The following is a 17,434-nucleotide window of genomic DNA, read 5'->3' as shown; positions in this document are numbered from 1 at the left end:
AAATAAATATTTTTTTCATTTATTATACATATTCAATGTGTATGCTTATTTGAAAGAAAAAAGTATATACATCTAATGCTATTTTTTCAGTTATTATACACATTCAACCTGTATACTTATTTGAATATTTCAGTTTAGATATGGATGGTTTAACCTGAGTCTGCAAAATAGAACATAAAAGCATAATAACTATAATATCATTGAGGAAAATACTAGCAAAAAATATATTATGATTATCCTTTTATTTTATCCAGAAATTCATGGCAAGTGTATTATTTGCTTTACTCGAATAATTATAAGTCCAATTGGATAACTGTGGTTAAGATTAAACCAAAAAATCACGTTGAATGTGATAATTTCGAAAAGAAAAAGTATGAGAAGCCAATGAAATATTTATACAATGTGTACAATAAAAATTTAGAGAGTATTAGAGATATAATCATTAGTGTTACCTTTTTTCATCAGTTGAAACTTTTGGGATGAGTGGTATCATGTATGGTATTAGAGCGCTAGATCCGAAAGGTTAAGAGTTCGAGCCTTGGTGAACCCCAAAATCAGTTTAAGTTTTTGGGAAAATGTTTATTATTACTAGTACTCGGATAGTTATTCTAGATAGTATAGAAGATGTTCATTTTGTAACTCAATTGTGTCCATTGTACACATTGTCCCTTTCGAAAATGATGTCATTAATGGAAGAAGGGGTAAAAGACCTAAAAAGAGAGATGATAAAGAAGAAAAATTTGATGATAAGAAAGTCAGCTTCAAAAGTACTAAAGACAATCTCAATCTTTTGAATTAAGATCAACCGAGTTTACATTGTGTTATGTTACATTTTAATTGCTGTGTTTAAAATTTAGTTTACATTATGATATCCTATATTTTAATTACTGTGTTTAAAACTCTCATCACTGAAAATAATATTGCTTATTTGTTTTTCAATCTGGTAAGTATGGCAAGAAAAGGTGATTCATAGAATCGGAATCATGATATAGGAAGGGTGACTACCAAATCCACACCTGATACTCCAAAAGGTGTCTTACCTTCTACCTTAATCATGCCTGGTTCACTGCAGTCATTTCTAATAGTCCTTAATTTACTCTACTGGGTCTAACACTTGAATTTGGATCCTCTAAATTTTAAATTTAGATTTTAGAAGGTAAAGTGTAATTTTTTATCTTTAAATAATTTTTCTCTCATATTTACTCTCTAAAGTGAAATTCAAACTTTAGATAATCAAAATCCCTAACACTCTAACTACCGCCTATACCTCTACCAAAATATAGGATTCGTATATACACGTGATTAAGGCATAATTGTATCTTTCGTGTAAATTTTTATGTATATTTTTGTTCACTCTTCTTTTATTTTTAATATATTTAGTAATATTAAACTTTTTTGTTTTCTATTGTTTTTTTCTTTTTGTTCTGTGTTAGTTTTATTTCAAAACCTACTAAAGTTTAAAAATCTAGCAAAATTTTTCTTGGTATTGAGGCGGGGCTGAAACCTAATTCTAGCAAAATTCATGACTCTAACTTAAAATGAGTTGTGATAACCAAATGCCAAAACACTATTGTATGGCCTATCCCATCTGTATGGGGCCTATAAAAAAACTCAACATACATTTTTTTTTAACGAAGGAGTTTTAAAGTCTGACCTCAAGTCTTGAAATTTTAATTCGTAGTTCTGAAAATAAGACCGAATCGGTCCGATTGGCCAATTATACCAAGAACTAGAAGTTTCTATGGCTCGGTCTAATAAGTAAAACAACTAATTCAAAAACCGTTTAAAAATTGTTGAATCTCCCAATCAGTTAGACCGAACAGGGACCTAGTTGATTTTAAAAAATGGCATCGTTTAGTTTTTTTGTTTATTTTCAACAGAAATAGGGTATTAATATGTTAGTGTTATCTTTTATTACAAATAGAATTTTTATTTTAAATAAAAAAGACAATTTTTAGTATCATCTACTTAATTATTACGTGTGTAAATTTGTGTGCCAATTTAGAATTTTTCATTAGTGAATTACATTAGAAAATAAACAAAAGACTATTATGTTTGACAAAAAAAAACAATGATTAATTTTTTTAGAGACTAGAATATCTATTTTTAAAACAATAATGCTCCACATCTATGCAATAACCCTAACCAAGTCATCCAAGTAATTTTGTATGCTCGCGCGCCTCCTCTCCCCCTATTAACGTAATTACGTAAAACTTCTTTCTCAACGTAAACCTTTTTTTGATATGCATTGCAATTTTCTTCTTCATTTTTCTCTGCTTTCGTTGTTCTTCTTCATTTTCTTCTCTGCTCCTTGTTGTTGTTCTTCGTTTTCTTCTTCAATCTGCATTACATTTATCTTCCAGCTATTCTTCTTCGATCTGCATAGAATTTATAAAAATAATAAATGATTCAACTTCAAATTAGTTGAAGGAGAGCGATTTGGATTATTCTTCTGATTCAAATCAAGTGGACAAGGTTTGGATCATTCAATTTTGAATTGAATTGAATGGACGCAAGTGTTCTGAATTGAATTGAATTGATAATCTCTAAATTCTAGACGCAGGTGTTTTGAATTCAATTTTATATAGACAATGTTCGATTCATTTAGCATGGTACATTGTTTTCGCTTTGATTTATATTTTCGGTTCATTCAGCAGGTAGGTGTTCGAATTTGAATTTATATAATAGATAGTGTTCGGTTCATTTAGTATTATACATGGTTTCACTTTAATAATATTTTCGGTTCATTATGCACTCTAGATTTGTTGTGGATGAATAATTTATCCCAAAGGTTGGGATGACTTTCAAGACACTGGAAGAAGCTGAAAAGTTCTACAAAGATTATTCCAAATTTGCCGGTTTTTCTACCAAAATAAGAAACACGACTCGGGAGGGAGATGAGATTAAGAATCAACTAATTGTATGTAGTAGAGAGGGGAAGTAAAAATTTAAGATATCTCCAACTTTAAAGACAAACCCCTCAACCAGAATAACCTGTCTAGCCAGGATTTATGTACATAAATTGAAGGACGTCCAAAGTTGTTAGGTTCATTAAAGTTATAGAAGGGTTAATTTCTGATTGATGATATTCTTTATTGAATAGTCACTTTTTTATTTTTCAAATTAGCTTTCTACAATTGTGTTATGTCAAAGAATTTAGGTGTTTCTGAAATTGAATAGTGATATATACACTTTTTTTGCTTCATTTAGTGCATTAATTTCGGTTCATTTATGTTTTTGGGACTCTTGATATTTGATAAATACCTTGAATCGATTTACTATGAACCTATATTTATTCAAAATAGCAGCCCAAATAGTTCCAATAGATATATACAATAATATAAAGATTTTCATTAACATTGATATCTATATTAACATTCACATATACACATTAAAAAAGAAGTGTTTACTTTTTTACAACGAGTTAATCAAATTAATGTTAATTACAATTCCTTACACCGAGTTAAAGAAACTATAACTTATTTATTGTCTATATCTCAAGATGTGAATTTACAAAAAGGATTTGAGAGGGCAGCGAATGGCTTTAGAAGTCTTATGACTTCAGATGCCCAATCCTTGGATTTTCAATTTATTTATCTTGTGGAGGAGAATAGTTGGACCATACCTGAATGCATTAATTTCTTCCTACAATTTAATTGAAAGAAATTACTTAATAACAATAGTTACAGAGTGAATTTCACTTAATACATCGACAAACACAAGCATGCATATTTGAATCAAGTGAACTTAACTGAGATTCTCAATGAACCGAATTCTATTCATATTTGAATAAAATGTGATAAACATTCAATCATCAAGAAAAGCACATTTCAAATCATTTTTTGATTGCAAATGAACTCAAGTGAACACTTAACAATCAAGTGAATGCAAGTCATTAACTCCAATGAACCGAATTTGATTAATGTTTGAATAAAACGTGATAAACATTCAATCATCAAGAAAAATATTTCTACATGTAAATGAACTCAAGTGAACACTTAACAATAAAGTGAATGTAAATCACCAACTCCAATGAACCGAATTCTATGCATGTTTGAATAAAACGTGATAAACATTCAATCATCAAGAGAAAATATTTCTGCATGCAAATGAACTCAATTAAAGTAAGTGATGAACTGAATTATATATCAGAACCACATTTCTATTCATATGTCCTAGTTACGGAAAAAAATGGAATCAGAATAAGTCGATCTACTAAACCAAGCAACTCAATCCACTAAACCTTAAATCGAACTTGGAGAAACACAAGAAATTAAATGAACATTATAACAATAGTATTTCTCATACCTTGGAGTCTCTGTTCTTATTTTTGTTTTTTTTCTTCCTTTTGAAAGTTTCACGGATTCTTCAGTAGCAGTAGTTTTCGCAGAAACAAACGTGGTTTGAGAAATTTTGAGAGAAATTTAAAATTCTTCAGTAGCAATTTTAAGTGTGAAGAATGAACGTTGTTTCATATTCAAACGCGAATGATAATGTTTGAGTGGGAAAGTTTCCATGCGTGTATACACATTTCATTTAATGAAATTGGGTGTTTTTGTTCTAGGTCTGTTTGAATGAATTTGAATAAATTTTTTTTTTGATGTGTAACCCAACTATTTTTAAAATCTTTAAAAACTAATTTAAGTAACTATTCTATCGAAAAAAGGACTGAAGTGATTAATCCACCATAATAACATTTTGAAAATATGTTTTCTTGTATTAATTTTCTTAAGATTAAATTATCCGGCTTAAAAATGTTTGAGGGTTGATTTCGAACTAAGCAATACTGGTTCTCGTTCTCCTATCTTCACTCTCACAATTAGGGCTGCACATGAATCGGATCGGATCGGATATAGCCTAAAATTCTATTCGATTCGCACTGCACTCATCGGATCGAATCGGATACGATATTCGCATTTTTTTCAGGCTGGATCCGAACCGATTCGCAAGTATGCGGATCGGATCGGATATCGGGTATATCCGCATAATTCAAAAATAATATTTTAAGATTTTGTTTGGCTGTTTTTACAAAAAAAATCCAAAAAATTCATTTTTCACCTGTTTAAGCCTATTTACTTCTAAAATATTATCAATAAAAGTTCTTTTGAATAATAAAAATAAAATAATAACACAAGATTTAAGTTTAATCACTTTAAGTTGAAGTATAACATAAAAAATTAAAAACAAAATATCATAAAATTCATAAAATAACACACTAAAATTTATATCACATTAAGGTTTACTTTCTTAAACTATACTATTTATATAAGATGTGCAGATATACAAATTTGTGAATTAGATCCTGGATATAACTGCCAAATCCGCAATCCAATCTTACCATAGTGCAGATTGAATAATATCCACAAAATTCGAATCGAACGCGGATAATTACAACAGATATGCGGATATTATCCGATTAATGTGCAGCCTTCTCACAATCTCACCTTAACTTCAGAATAAAGAACCTTCAGAGCTCTTCCCTCAAGAGAAACCCTAGCCTCCTCCACCGCCGCCACCGTTCTTCTCACTATCGCCGTCCGTCGCACTCAAGATCTTCGTCTGTTTGTCGTGCTCCAGCCCCTCTCATCATTCGCCAATCGCCAGCTTCTTCGTCATCGTCGTGCTCCAACCCCTCATCCTGCTCAGTCGCGCTTCGCCTGCCATCCCTCGTCGTGCTCGTCGCCTGGTCGCCGTCGTCCGTCACACCGGTCCGCTCTCCATCATACTCTGCTCAAACTGCTTATACGCGCTTCTGTGTCGTGACTGACGGATTTATTTTTTGATTTGACAATTTGATGCAGCAATCGGGTTTAATTTTGAAACTTTCCAACATAACAACATTAAATTTCAAGTTTGGGATTTAGGTAACAACTTTACTCATCTTGATTCAATGCAAATGTTTTTGGCGCATTTGTTGTATACTGGATTCGGAACCAATTAAAGAGATTATTATAAATGTATGTCAGTTTAGAAACTTGGCATCCTGTGATCAGAAATTACTTAGTATTGGTGACATAGTCAACTTAAAAGACTGGTGAATAAGACCATGGTTTTGATGACATACACTGTTAATTTTTGTGTCTGTGTTTCTGAATGAGCATGGGCATTCATCCCTGGTTGGCTGAATACAAACAATTTGAGATTCCTCCATCTCATGCTAAATACATTCCTACTGCTAGTTATAATGCACTGCCTTAACAAAATGAGATGCCATAGCTTAGTCCTCTTTTGAATATAAATATCTTTATTCTGTATCAATTGGTAATTTGGTATTTTTGAAATTTGATGGAATTTGGGTAAAGATTAAAAAGCAATGAAGACCTTGAGAATAATGTGATCATGATCTCTTCCAATTCAATCCTTGAATGCTGTTTTTGATTATGCATTCTCACTTTCAATGTTTTGAAGAAAATAACTACCTTTACTTAGAGATAGATATATTGATACTTAAATACTGTTAAATCTTAATATAGTTCATTGCTTTGAACCATTTGAATTTTTTCATTTTTGCTTCATTTTATTTTGCTGTTGTAGTTCTTCCCTTTTTTTTTTTGTTCAGAAATCATATTGAACGATTAGCTTTTTGACAATCCTTGTTAATTTCTGGAAGAGCTTGTTAATCTTTGTTAAAATTGCGCTGAAAAAATTTTTGTGCTGACAACCTTGTTAAAATTGAGCTGAAAACCTTGATGAATAGATGACTGAATATTTGTTGCTGGTTTAGTTAATTCAATGAATATTTGTTTGGACATTTTATTTTGCTGTTGTAGTTCTTCGGTTTTTTTTCTAGAAATTATATTGAATGATTAGCTTTTTGACAATCCTTGTTAATTTCTGGAAAATCTTGTTAATCTTGGTTAAAATTGCGCTGAAAACTTTGTTAAAATTACGTTGGTGTATATCTGGTTGGAAAAGCTTGTTAATTTTTATTAACTTTTGTGCTGACAAACTTGTTAAAAGTGTGCTGAAAACCTTAATGAGTAGATGACCGAATATTCGTTGCTGGTTTAGTTAATTCAATGAATATTTGTTTGGACATTTTCATTGTTATTTGACTTTTGAGTTTGTACTTTGATAAGATTAAAAGACTTTGGTTGATATAGTACTTTAAATTTGGATGATATTTTAAGGTTCATATTATACTATAATTATATTTTAGTGGGTTTATTTATATTCTATTTATTATTTTATTATTTTATTATAAAACGGTTCTTTCGGTTGAACCAGTTGGACTAATAAACTAGTGAACCGGTAACTAAAACGATTCGATGACCGTTTCGGTTTTCAGAACCTTGCTCCAATTAAGTTTGCGTGTCTACTCTGGCAGAAAAGAGAAAAGAGAAAAGAGAAAAGAAGAGAAAACCTCTAACCCTATTCGTCTTCGTCACTGTTTCAACGCCCAATCCCACCGCATATCCTGGTATGCTTCTATTTGGATTCACGATTCCTTTATTCCTCCAATTATTGATTTCTTTTCTCTGTATTCACCTTCACTTTGATTGTGATGGAGATTATCACTGTGATTTTGGTTGTTAATATAATAATTATAATCATTATAATATAATAAATTTTTTATTATCACGTGTCTACATTTTTATATGAATTGGTAGCCATTTAATTGATCTTAACTCGCACCCAAGGTCTGAAGGTCATCATCCTCATGCTTCTTTGCTTGGTTGTGGATCTCTTATGTTGCTGCTACGTTGTGCGAGTTTAGCATGTGTATTGAGAGAGTAACAGGGTGGCGGATTGTCTTGCTTGTCTTGGTCATGTGTTGTCTCTGGACTTAGTATCTATTGAATTAAAACATAAATTTGGATTTTATTAAATTTTAATGTTATATTTGTATTTTTAAATATTTTGCGAGCTAGTCTGAAAAGCTCCTATGGTGGCTTTTGGTAACATTCATGACATTTTAAAGCTAGGGGCGAAAATGTCTGATTTTTTGTTTATGAAACACAATTAGCTTTTTTGCTTCATAGCCAGGAGCACCTTATCAGAGAGGACTATGAAACCAAGCCTAAGTGCATAGAATAAAAAAAAAGGGACTATTGAGCCTGTTTAGGCCTGTGGCCGGGTCATGTATGGGCCTTCTAGTAGATATTATAATTTATAAGACGGGCCTGATTGGCTTGCAGGTTTAAACCGATCAGGAAGGCTGATCTCTGACACCTCTAGTTTGGGTCTCAACATAACAATGCATCTGAAAATTTGTACTATTTGTGAATTCCAGGTGTGTTGAGTGTGTGCAATCAAATGGTTTACATAACATCATGGGACGAGTTTGTTGAACGATCTGTTCAGCTCTTCCGTGCTGATCCTGACTCTGTAAGTAACTTTGGTCCTTGTCAGATTATTTATGTCTGTACAGCTATTATGTTGCCCAGAAAATAGATACAATAAAATCAAATTCAGTTAACTCCAATTACTTAAACGTTAAATTTCCTTCTCATATTTTGCTTTCAACACCCTCCCAAGTTGTGTATCATATCCTTTTTTTTTTTGCTGAAAAATCTTGGGTTGAATTTGTGATGTAGACGCGGTATGTCATGAAGTACAGGCACTGTGATGGCAAATTGGTACTCAAGGTCACAGATAATCGGGAGGTAATAATTCTTATAGACCTAATCAATGATTAGTATGTGTTTGGTTTTGGAATGTGATGGATTCTAAGGTTGAATGCTGTCTTTGTTGTTGTTGGACAAAACCTTAATTTCACGAGCACTATACAGATTGATTTTACAATACCTTTTTTCTTTCTTAGCTTTATTTGTTTTGGTTGTCATTTAATGAAGAGTAGTTTGAAATATGTTTTTTTTTCAATCTATTCATGGATGATTTGAAGGTTTATATTTAATATTTAAACTGTAATGTTATTAGTTATCTATTTACATTCCTTTTCAATTTTTAATTAATCATGAATGCTCTATTTTGCTAATGATATAGTATAACTTACTCTTCTTGAGTTCCATGTTGCTTATATTGCATCAAACAAAGTGTGCTTTTTCTGTATTTAGCTTCCATTGTTAAATAAGCATGATGAATAAATAATTTCTGGGAAACCATTTTTTATTGATATTGTCGCTATATCCATGAGTTAATTGCTCGGCGCACTTCTTACACATATTTAGCTTCCTAATGGCTATTACAAAATCAAATATAACATACCTGTGGGATATTTCATTAATAAAATAGAAAAAATACCCATGGAATACTTCTACTGGTACTTTGCCAAATTAATCTGCATGAAAATTAGAGTTTTCTTCCGGTGCTATTTTGCCCAGTGGCCATGAGCATAGCTAATTTTGTTTCCTCCCACACCCCGAGCGCGCGCTCCCTTATTTTTTTTGTTATTTTCCCCTCAAATGTAAGATGTGCCATATGATATTATTGCTTGCAATATATATAAAGTAAAATGTGGATTTTGGATTTGAGAAGGCATACAAGTTAAAACTCCATGTTCGTTCAAGGTTAAGGTCTTGAGTTGATTGAACAACCAGTGATGATTTCCATTATTTTTCATGGATTTAGCTTCTTTCAAGTATATCCATTTCAGGATATAAATATCTTCTCTGTCTACGAGTCTGTAGCTTTATTACTTCTATTTTATTTTAAAAACATACTCCTAAGAGTTTAAACCCTTTTGTCTTAATCATAATTAAGAATTTAAACCCTTCCTTTTCATGACTACAATGAATTAAAACTTGAGCTTTTTTTCTTAAAAACAAAAATTAAAATCCACAATTAAAATTTGAGTTAATATAAAAACACATTCCTGTCTTGTTTCATCTGAATAATCAGCATTTGTTGATTGTTCATTATTATAGCAACATAGGTAGGAAGCAAGATTCCCACAATTTAAAATTAAACACATAAAGTGATATGTCCCTTCCGTGATTTATAAGATGAAAGAAAAAATAAACCAAAAATCAGAGACGCTCAATAGTAGTGAGCACCTAGAATTATTAATATAATCTAATAATCTCTGTGATCGATGATGTTAAGAGATTCTAGGTTGATATATAAAGTGATATGGTTAGCATGTGACATATGCCAACTGATTGAAGAAAAATGAGGAATGAGACAATGAACTAGTTATCTAATACCCTAGCTAGTGGACTGACCTAAAATAAGATCTTGGATGATATCATGGTCAATCCTCAAAATTATTTTATTTTTAAAAACATACACTTAGGAGTTGTGTTGTAGGATTCTGAGTGCAACCTCACTTTCTGCAATGCTAAAAACTGGTTAAAACTAGGAGAATGTTGTGATACACTGAAGAGTAACAACAAATTAATTTATGCCATTACACCACCAACTAGATTTTATATGGCATCTCATGCCTTATACCAAGGATAACAGCATGATGCTATCTCTGGGAATCTCCACTAGTGGAGGAATTTGTTCAGCGGTATTGATTTAGGGATACACTATAAATCTTTATATTCCTTTTGCTTTTGGTAACTAGTGATGGATGACAAATCCATTATTGGCATTTCTATCATGTTTTATGTTAACCTCATTCGCATCAAGTTGAGAATTCTCATTGGAGGCTGTTCAAAGTTACATAATTCATGACTTGCATTTTGTTGTAGGGTACCTACAAGTAAGCAAGGTGTGATTCTTTGCATCGGTGATTTTTTTTTCTCGAATAGAATATATTGTTTGTCACTAATGTGTCAACATATTCTTTGCACTTGAAGTTGAACAAGAACTTCTCTTCTATATTGTCCGTTGCTGTCTCCTTCACATTTCACATAGTTGATTGTTCTTTTGACCAGTGTCTGAAGTATAAGACTGATCAAGCACAAGAGGCCAAGAAAATGGAAAAACTGAACAATATATTCTTTACTTTGATGGCCCGGGGACCAGAAGGTAATTCCTTTGTTCTGCTTTGTCGATAAGGATACCGTATACTTTACAACAAATTTGCAGAGAGACCAAGAGACATTTGTTTTGGAAATGAATTTGATATAGTCTTCCTTTTAGTGCTATAAATGTTAAAACCATGTAAATGTCACAAGATAGTTAGTAGAGCTTAAATGGAGTCTTAAACCCTTTGTTGAGAATAGTTGTCTTTGGCTTGTGTTGGTTACACAAGGTTGGTGTTGGGTTTCTATCTTGGGAAAAAAAAAAAAAACAGAGATAGTGGGATGGTAGAATAGTGACAATTTTATCTTGGTATTCTTCTCCGGACATATTTTTGTCCCCACAACATCTTTGTTTCTTACATTACCACCATGTTCTTTCCATTGTCTAATGTTGACTATAGAAACGATTTCTTACTCTTTTCTAATGAAATAAATGATCTAATTTTGCAGTGGATTTATCAGAAGTCACTGGCAAAGAACAAACGGATGCACAACCGACCAAAAGAGGAAGAGGAAGGAAACAATAGCTCATGTATGTGGCAATGAAAATAGTGTTGATGAATTTTTTGAAATAAAAATTGTTGTAGCATTTTTACCCTTTTCCAGACAGATACAGCAATACTTTGTCACTTCAACCGAATTTTGTCTTCTAGGTTCTTTTTCACTCAACTATTAAACTATTTATGGTTTCACTAAAAATCATTTCAATGCACTGGAAAAATCCGTATCACCTTTACCATTGCTACTGTCATTAACAGCATAATAGCTATAACTTTGGTGGTTAGTTCTAAATGCCATGTTTTTTACTTTTTACCTCAAACCATATTTTCCTGCATGCCTTTTCACGGGTGACTTGCATTTAGGGGTGGAAGTGGGTCGGGTTACCCGACAAAGGATCGTCGCTTGGCTCATTTTAGACTCAATTTGGCTCGTTTTATTAAACAGGCTAAACTTTGACTTTTTGTAAAGCGTATTAGTTAAAAAAGATAGATCATAGGCTTTAAAAAAAACCTACGAAGCTTATTGGGTTAGTTTGTCATTTTTTTTTTAATAATAAATGTTTAGTTTAAACAAAATAAAACCAAAAAGAATCAATAGTTTGTCAATTTTTTTTTTTAATAATAAATGTTTAGTTTAAACAAAATAAAACCAAAAAGAATCAATAGTCATGACTAGTTAAGATTGTAGATTTATATTTTTTAAATTTATTGTATTGATTATAATTCACAAAACAAACTTTTTAGATAGGTTCGCGGACTGGTGGAACTTTAAACAAGTCAAAGTTGAACTTGGAAAAAAGTCTATAAAAAGTAACAAGCCTAGGTTTAGACTATCTATTTACAATATGAGCTAAGTTTGTCAAAATTAAAGCTCAGTTCGGTTTGGTTCATTTCCACCCATACTTGCATTGCTGGGTGATATGGCTCTTTGTTTCCATCTTAATTATCAAGAAATCGATTAATTTCTTTTTGAAGAATTATTGCTATATTTAAGCACAGGCTTTTCTATCTTCAAGACTTGAACTTGAGTTAGTAATTTTTTAGTTTGACACATTTGTTTATTAATCTAATGGAGTTAATTAGAAAATGAAAACTAAGAATATTTTTTGGATGTTTCATCAAAATAAAATCCAGATTTACCATATTGTTCTAAACTAAAAATGGTTTCATATGTATACAAAGCACGGCACAGGAGTTGACATGGAATACACAGATCACATATAAAACAAACTATTTTTCACATAAATTATGATAATATCTTAATATTTTCAAAATAATGTTTTTATATAAAGTATTTAATGTAATTCTATTTTATTAAATAATAATATATACTATTTTTAAATTTTTATTAAGACAATTAAATATAAAAGACAACTTTGATTGAGTATCAAATGAGTCATATCCAAAATATATCTCACATACGAACACAATAACTCAGTAAAATATCTGTGCTTCATAACGTACATGTCCCATTTCATCATTTATATAAATTGATATAAATCGTTACGGCGTGATATGTTGCCAAAATTTACTAATACATAAAAATGTAAGCACCCAATTTTCCCGTTTAGAAATTGATGATATTTTATTGAATCAAGTAGAGACATTGATTGATTAATTTGAGGGCCAGTGAATCAAAGTTTTGATACGTGAATTGATGAATTTGAGGGTCATGCCACCAATGTGAACAAGCAATAACAATTTCAGGTTTCAAACTTCCAATCATGGCCGTACCTAAATAATCCTTAACCTGTGTTTCACCAGATCCCAACGCTGCCTATTTTGCTTTTATCACCTTTCTTGTTGGCCCATTTATAAAGCTAAAGCGTTTAAATCCATGTGCTGAAAAAACAAAACAAAAAAAAAAGCTTTGTAAAACTATATACCCTTTTTCTCTCTCCTATGAAAAAGTATTATAGAACCAAAAAAAAAAAAAAAAAAATACTTTCTTCTAACTAATTTAAATTGATCAAGTGATCAATTTACTCGTTCATTTAAATAAATATTGAGATTTAAATTCTGTTTTATATATTGGCTAATAATAAATTTTAAATAAAATATTAATTTGCAACAAATTAATTATTAGTTTATCAAATTAAAAATACTGTAAAAAATAAAAAACCCTGATATCTACTAAAATTAGAATTGAATATAATATATATGTGTGTTAAATAATTTATAAAAAATATTTTTATTCTAAATTATTAGAATCAAATTTAAAATTTTAAAAATAAATATATAAAATTTATTTTTTTTAAATAATAAAAAAAAGTGGCTAAATAGACAAATAGTATAAGAATAACTATAGAAAAAAAAGGAGTATATATAAGAATAGCATTGTTTAATTGTGTTGTACCTACACAATAGAAAAGACATTATTGAATAAAAATAACAGAACTGTGTAAATGTGTCTCTAACATTTTTTATTTTTGAAGATATATAAATACTGACTTAAAAGTTAAAAATAGTCTCTAAAACTAAAACATTGAGATCTGTTATACATATAAGTTTTTTTGGCATATAAAATTATACAAGTAAATCTTAATCCAACAAAATTCACTTTATAACGCGCGTGTAAAATCACGATGCTCCTCCTCCAACGTTTGTATCCTGCATTCTTCCTCCTCCTCCTCTTTCTTTTTTTTTTCTCTGCGTTCTTTCTCCTATTTTTTCGTGTTCCTTCTTCTTTTTCGTGTGTTTCATCATCTTCGTCGTTCTTTTTATCGCTGCTATTGTTGTTGCACTTTTTTCCTCCTCCTCTTTCTATTGATTTTGCAATACTATGTATTTTTTTAAAAAGGTAAAACAAGAAAGAAAAGATGAATAAGAAACAGCAGAAGATAAGGAGGAGAAAGAGAAAGAATTTTGAATTATACAGAATTTATCAGTACAAATCTATCGAAAGTTCTTAAACAATACACCTAAATATTTTAGTTTTACTCCGAAATTTACTGCAGCTACATAAAAATGTTTTTTCTAATACTGAATTTTTTTTTATTTCTTTCTTTCTTTTAGTTAAATGAATGTAGGTCCATCATTTTTCAAGTAATTTTGCAGCATTATGTGTTTCTTCTTCTTCTTTGTTTGATTTTTTTTGTTTTTATTCTTATTAAAAAAGAGTAAAACAAGAAGAAACTTGAGAAAGTAAAATAAGAAAGAAAAGATGAATAAGAAAAAAAGAAAAAGATAGTGATGATGATGATAAAAAAAGAAGAAAAAACAGCAGAAGATGAGGAGGAGGAAGAGGAAAAGCTTTGAATTATACAAAATTTATCAGTGCAAATTGACTGAAAATTCTTAAACAATACACCAAAATGTCTTAGTTTTACCCCAAAATTTGCTGCAACTATACAAAAATATTTTCTCTAATGTTGCATTTTTTTCTTCTTCTTATTTTTCTTATTTCTTTCTTTCTTTTAGTTGAATGAACATAAGTTCATCCTCTTTCGATTAATTTTGTAGCATTATGTGTTTCTTCTTCTTCTTTGTTTGATTTTTTTGTTTTAATTCTTGTTAAGAAAGAGTAAAACAAGAAGAAATTTGAGAAGGTAAAACAAGAAAGGAAAGATGAATAAAAAAAAAAAAAGAAGAAGAAGCAGCAGATAAAAAGGAGGAAGAGGGAGAGTTTTGAATTATGTAAAATTTATCAGTACAAATCCACCTAAAATTCTTAAACAATACACCTAAATGTCTTAGTTTTATCCCAAAATTTGCTACAACTACACAAATTGAGAAAATTCTATGGCAAAAATTTTGGATTAGGCAACGTCATCAATATGACAAAATTTTTATGATAACGACGATACGTATAAGAAGAAGACGACAATGCTATAACGATGATGACCATAATGATGAAGATGATGGAGGAGAAGGAGAAAAAGGAAGAAGGAGAAAAAAATTCAACGAGAAAAAAAGGAGGAGGAGGAGGAGGTGGTAGTGATATTAGTGATGACGATAACGAAAGAGAAAAATAACGAAAAAGGAGAAAAAGAAGAAGAAGAAGACGAAGTATCAAAAAAAAAAAAAAGGAGAAGAAGAAGAACGTACAGGATGCGTGAATATAAATAACTTGTATGAACTTGTATGTATAAATGATTTGTACGCGGAGAATAATTGAATATTTTATTGTGTTTATTTCAAAAACTGAGAAATTATCTTTAAAAACAGAGACATGTTTTCTTTAACCAAATGCTACCCATGGCATCATGGCTTGAATGTAAATGCACAACTTTAGTTCCTTGATCCTACAACAATAATGCAATGACAAAGAGAGAATCAAGGGCATATATACATATATATATGTTGAAAGAGAAAAAGATTGAGATGTTAAATATGATTAAGTGGAAACTTGAAAGGAATAATAAGAGACGCTCACTGATTTGAAAAGAATGTTGATTACGAATATGTTACTTTTGTCCAACCAAAAAAATGAAGAAAATAAAAGTAAGAGAAACTAAGAATATGCTGTGCCACCTGTGGACGATATCGATAACTAGATGAATAATAACTTAGTGTTTAAAGGTGAAATATAAAAAATAAAAATGATGTTTATGCCTGTTCAACACATGGTGAGGGTATAAAAGATTTCAATCTTTCATTCATCACTATACCTTTTAAAGTTACCTTTTGGGTATTTTATAAATCTAATCCTAAATCTTAACTAGTTTAAAAGATACATGTACTCATGTTGTGTCATTGTCATTTTTTTATCCTTTTAAAATTTAGTTTTAATATATCAATAGTAAAAATTATTTTACATAATTATTTAATCACATCATTTTTTTTAGATAGATTGCTATTTATGCGATAATAAAAAAAAGTGATAATTATTTCTTTGATATAATATTAAATTCTAGATACATTCCGAAAATTATTTCATTATACTATTTGATCGTCAAAATTAAATTCATCTTTTTAATATTACTGTGTCAAGGGTGTTCTAGATAAGAAAGTTATGAAATAGAATACGTTAGAAACAAATATGAATGATTTATCTTTTTCAACTCTAGATTATTAAGATTTCGGTTAATGGACTCTAACTAGCTAATATGGATTGAGTTGAGCAGATCGATCATTGAAATAATCTTCTGAACGGATAAAAAAATCTCTCAACATTGATTAGCTTTTTTGTATTTAAAAGGTTCAAGCTAGAAACTTTATTTTAGAAAAATAAGTGTTGAATCAAGTAGCCTAACCAAACATTAGTTAATTGGTTTAGGATAAATACGGAAAAAATAAGAAAAATCAATAATTTATAAGTTAATATAGATTTTGAATGTATATTTTTATTTGTTAAGTGATACTTTATGTGTTTATCTAATTTTTTTTGATACAGTCCTCTTTTATTTGTGTTTTTGTATCCTATAAAACAATGATTGATACAATAAATATTACGGTTTAATTTTGGCTTTTTAAAAAGAGTTTAATTTTAAAATATTGATAATGTAAAATATTTTACGCAGTCATATAATCGTATATCACTACAACAGGAATGGAGAATATCGACGATTTAATTGCCGATTTACAGCGGTTTTAAACCGCCGCTAAACATAACACAAGTGAAACTACAAACGTAGTATATAAGGAGATGGGGTCACGGGGATGACATTTTGCGGTAGTTTCTAACAACCGCTGGCATAATCGTAGTAAATCAATTATTTTGCGATATAAATTATAATTATTTTTGCTGATATAACATTATGTAATGAGATGTATATGTAAAATATAATGTATTAAAATTAAATTCTTTTAAAAAGAAGATAATTTTTGTTGCAAAAATAGTGCATTATCGTCCCATATTAATATTCAACAAGTAAATTTACTGGAAATAATTAGGAAAAGGAGTGGAAGATACATTTGAGTTGAGGAACGAGATTACTAATAATAACAAGAGATAAAGTTGGCGTAATAACAAAGAACACACTAAGATTGTTGAAAGAAACTTGATAATACTCAAAAGTGATTATTAGTTTCCTAATCCTTAAAAAAAAAATAAACAATTTTTAGAGTAATGTTGTATATAAGTCAGTAAATATTATTATTTTTTATGATCAACAATAA

At 30.0% G+C, this 17,434-nt stretch overlaps 1 protein-coding gene across 3 annotated transcripts; it reads left to right on the top strand.

The window, feature by feature from the left end:
* Positions 5,431–11,613, top strand: LOC107629020 (signal recognition particle 9 kDa protein). Of its 3 annotated transcripts, none has more exons than XM_021117894.1 (7): positions 5,431–5,708; positions 5,802–5,864; positions 7,328–7,420; positions 8,234–8,328; positions 8,538–8,606; positions 10,785–10,878; positions 11,325–11,613. In XM_021117894.1, exons 4-7 carry the CDS (start codon positions 8,257–8,259, stop codon positions 11,399–11,401), a joined length of 312 nt encoding a protein of 103 aa, XP_020973553.1. In that variant the 5' UTR covers positions 5,431–5,708; positions 5,802–5,864; positions 7,328–7,420; positions 8,234–8,256; the 3' UTR covers positions 11,402–11,613. The 3 variants fall into 3 exon arrangements, with proteins under 3 accessions (XP_020973553.1, XP_016187179.1, XP_016187180.1); XM_016331693.2 differs by having other exon boundaries at positions 7,289–7,420; XM_016331694.2 differs by lacking the exon at positions 7,328–7,420.

This window comes from Arachis ipaensis, chromosome B03 (assembly GCF_000816755.2).
Source record: "Arachis ipaensis cultivar K30076 chromosome B03, Araip1.1, whole genome shotgun sequence".
NCBI lineage: Eukaryota > Viridiplantae > Streptophyta > Magnoliopsida > Fabales > Fabaceae > Arachis > Arachis ipaensis.
This window is presented reverse-complemented; position numbering and strand designations above follow the sequence as displayed.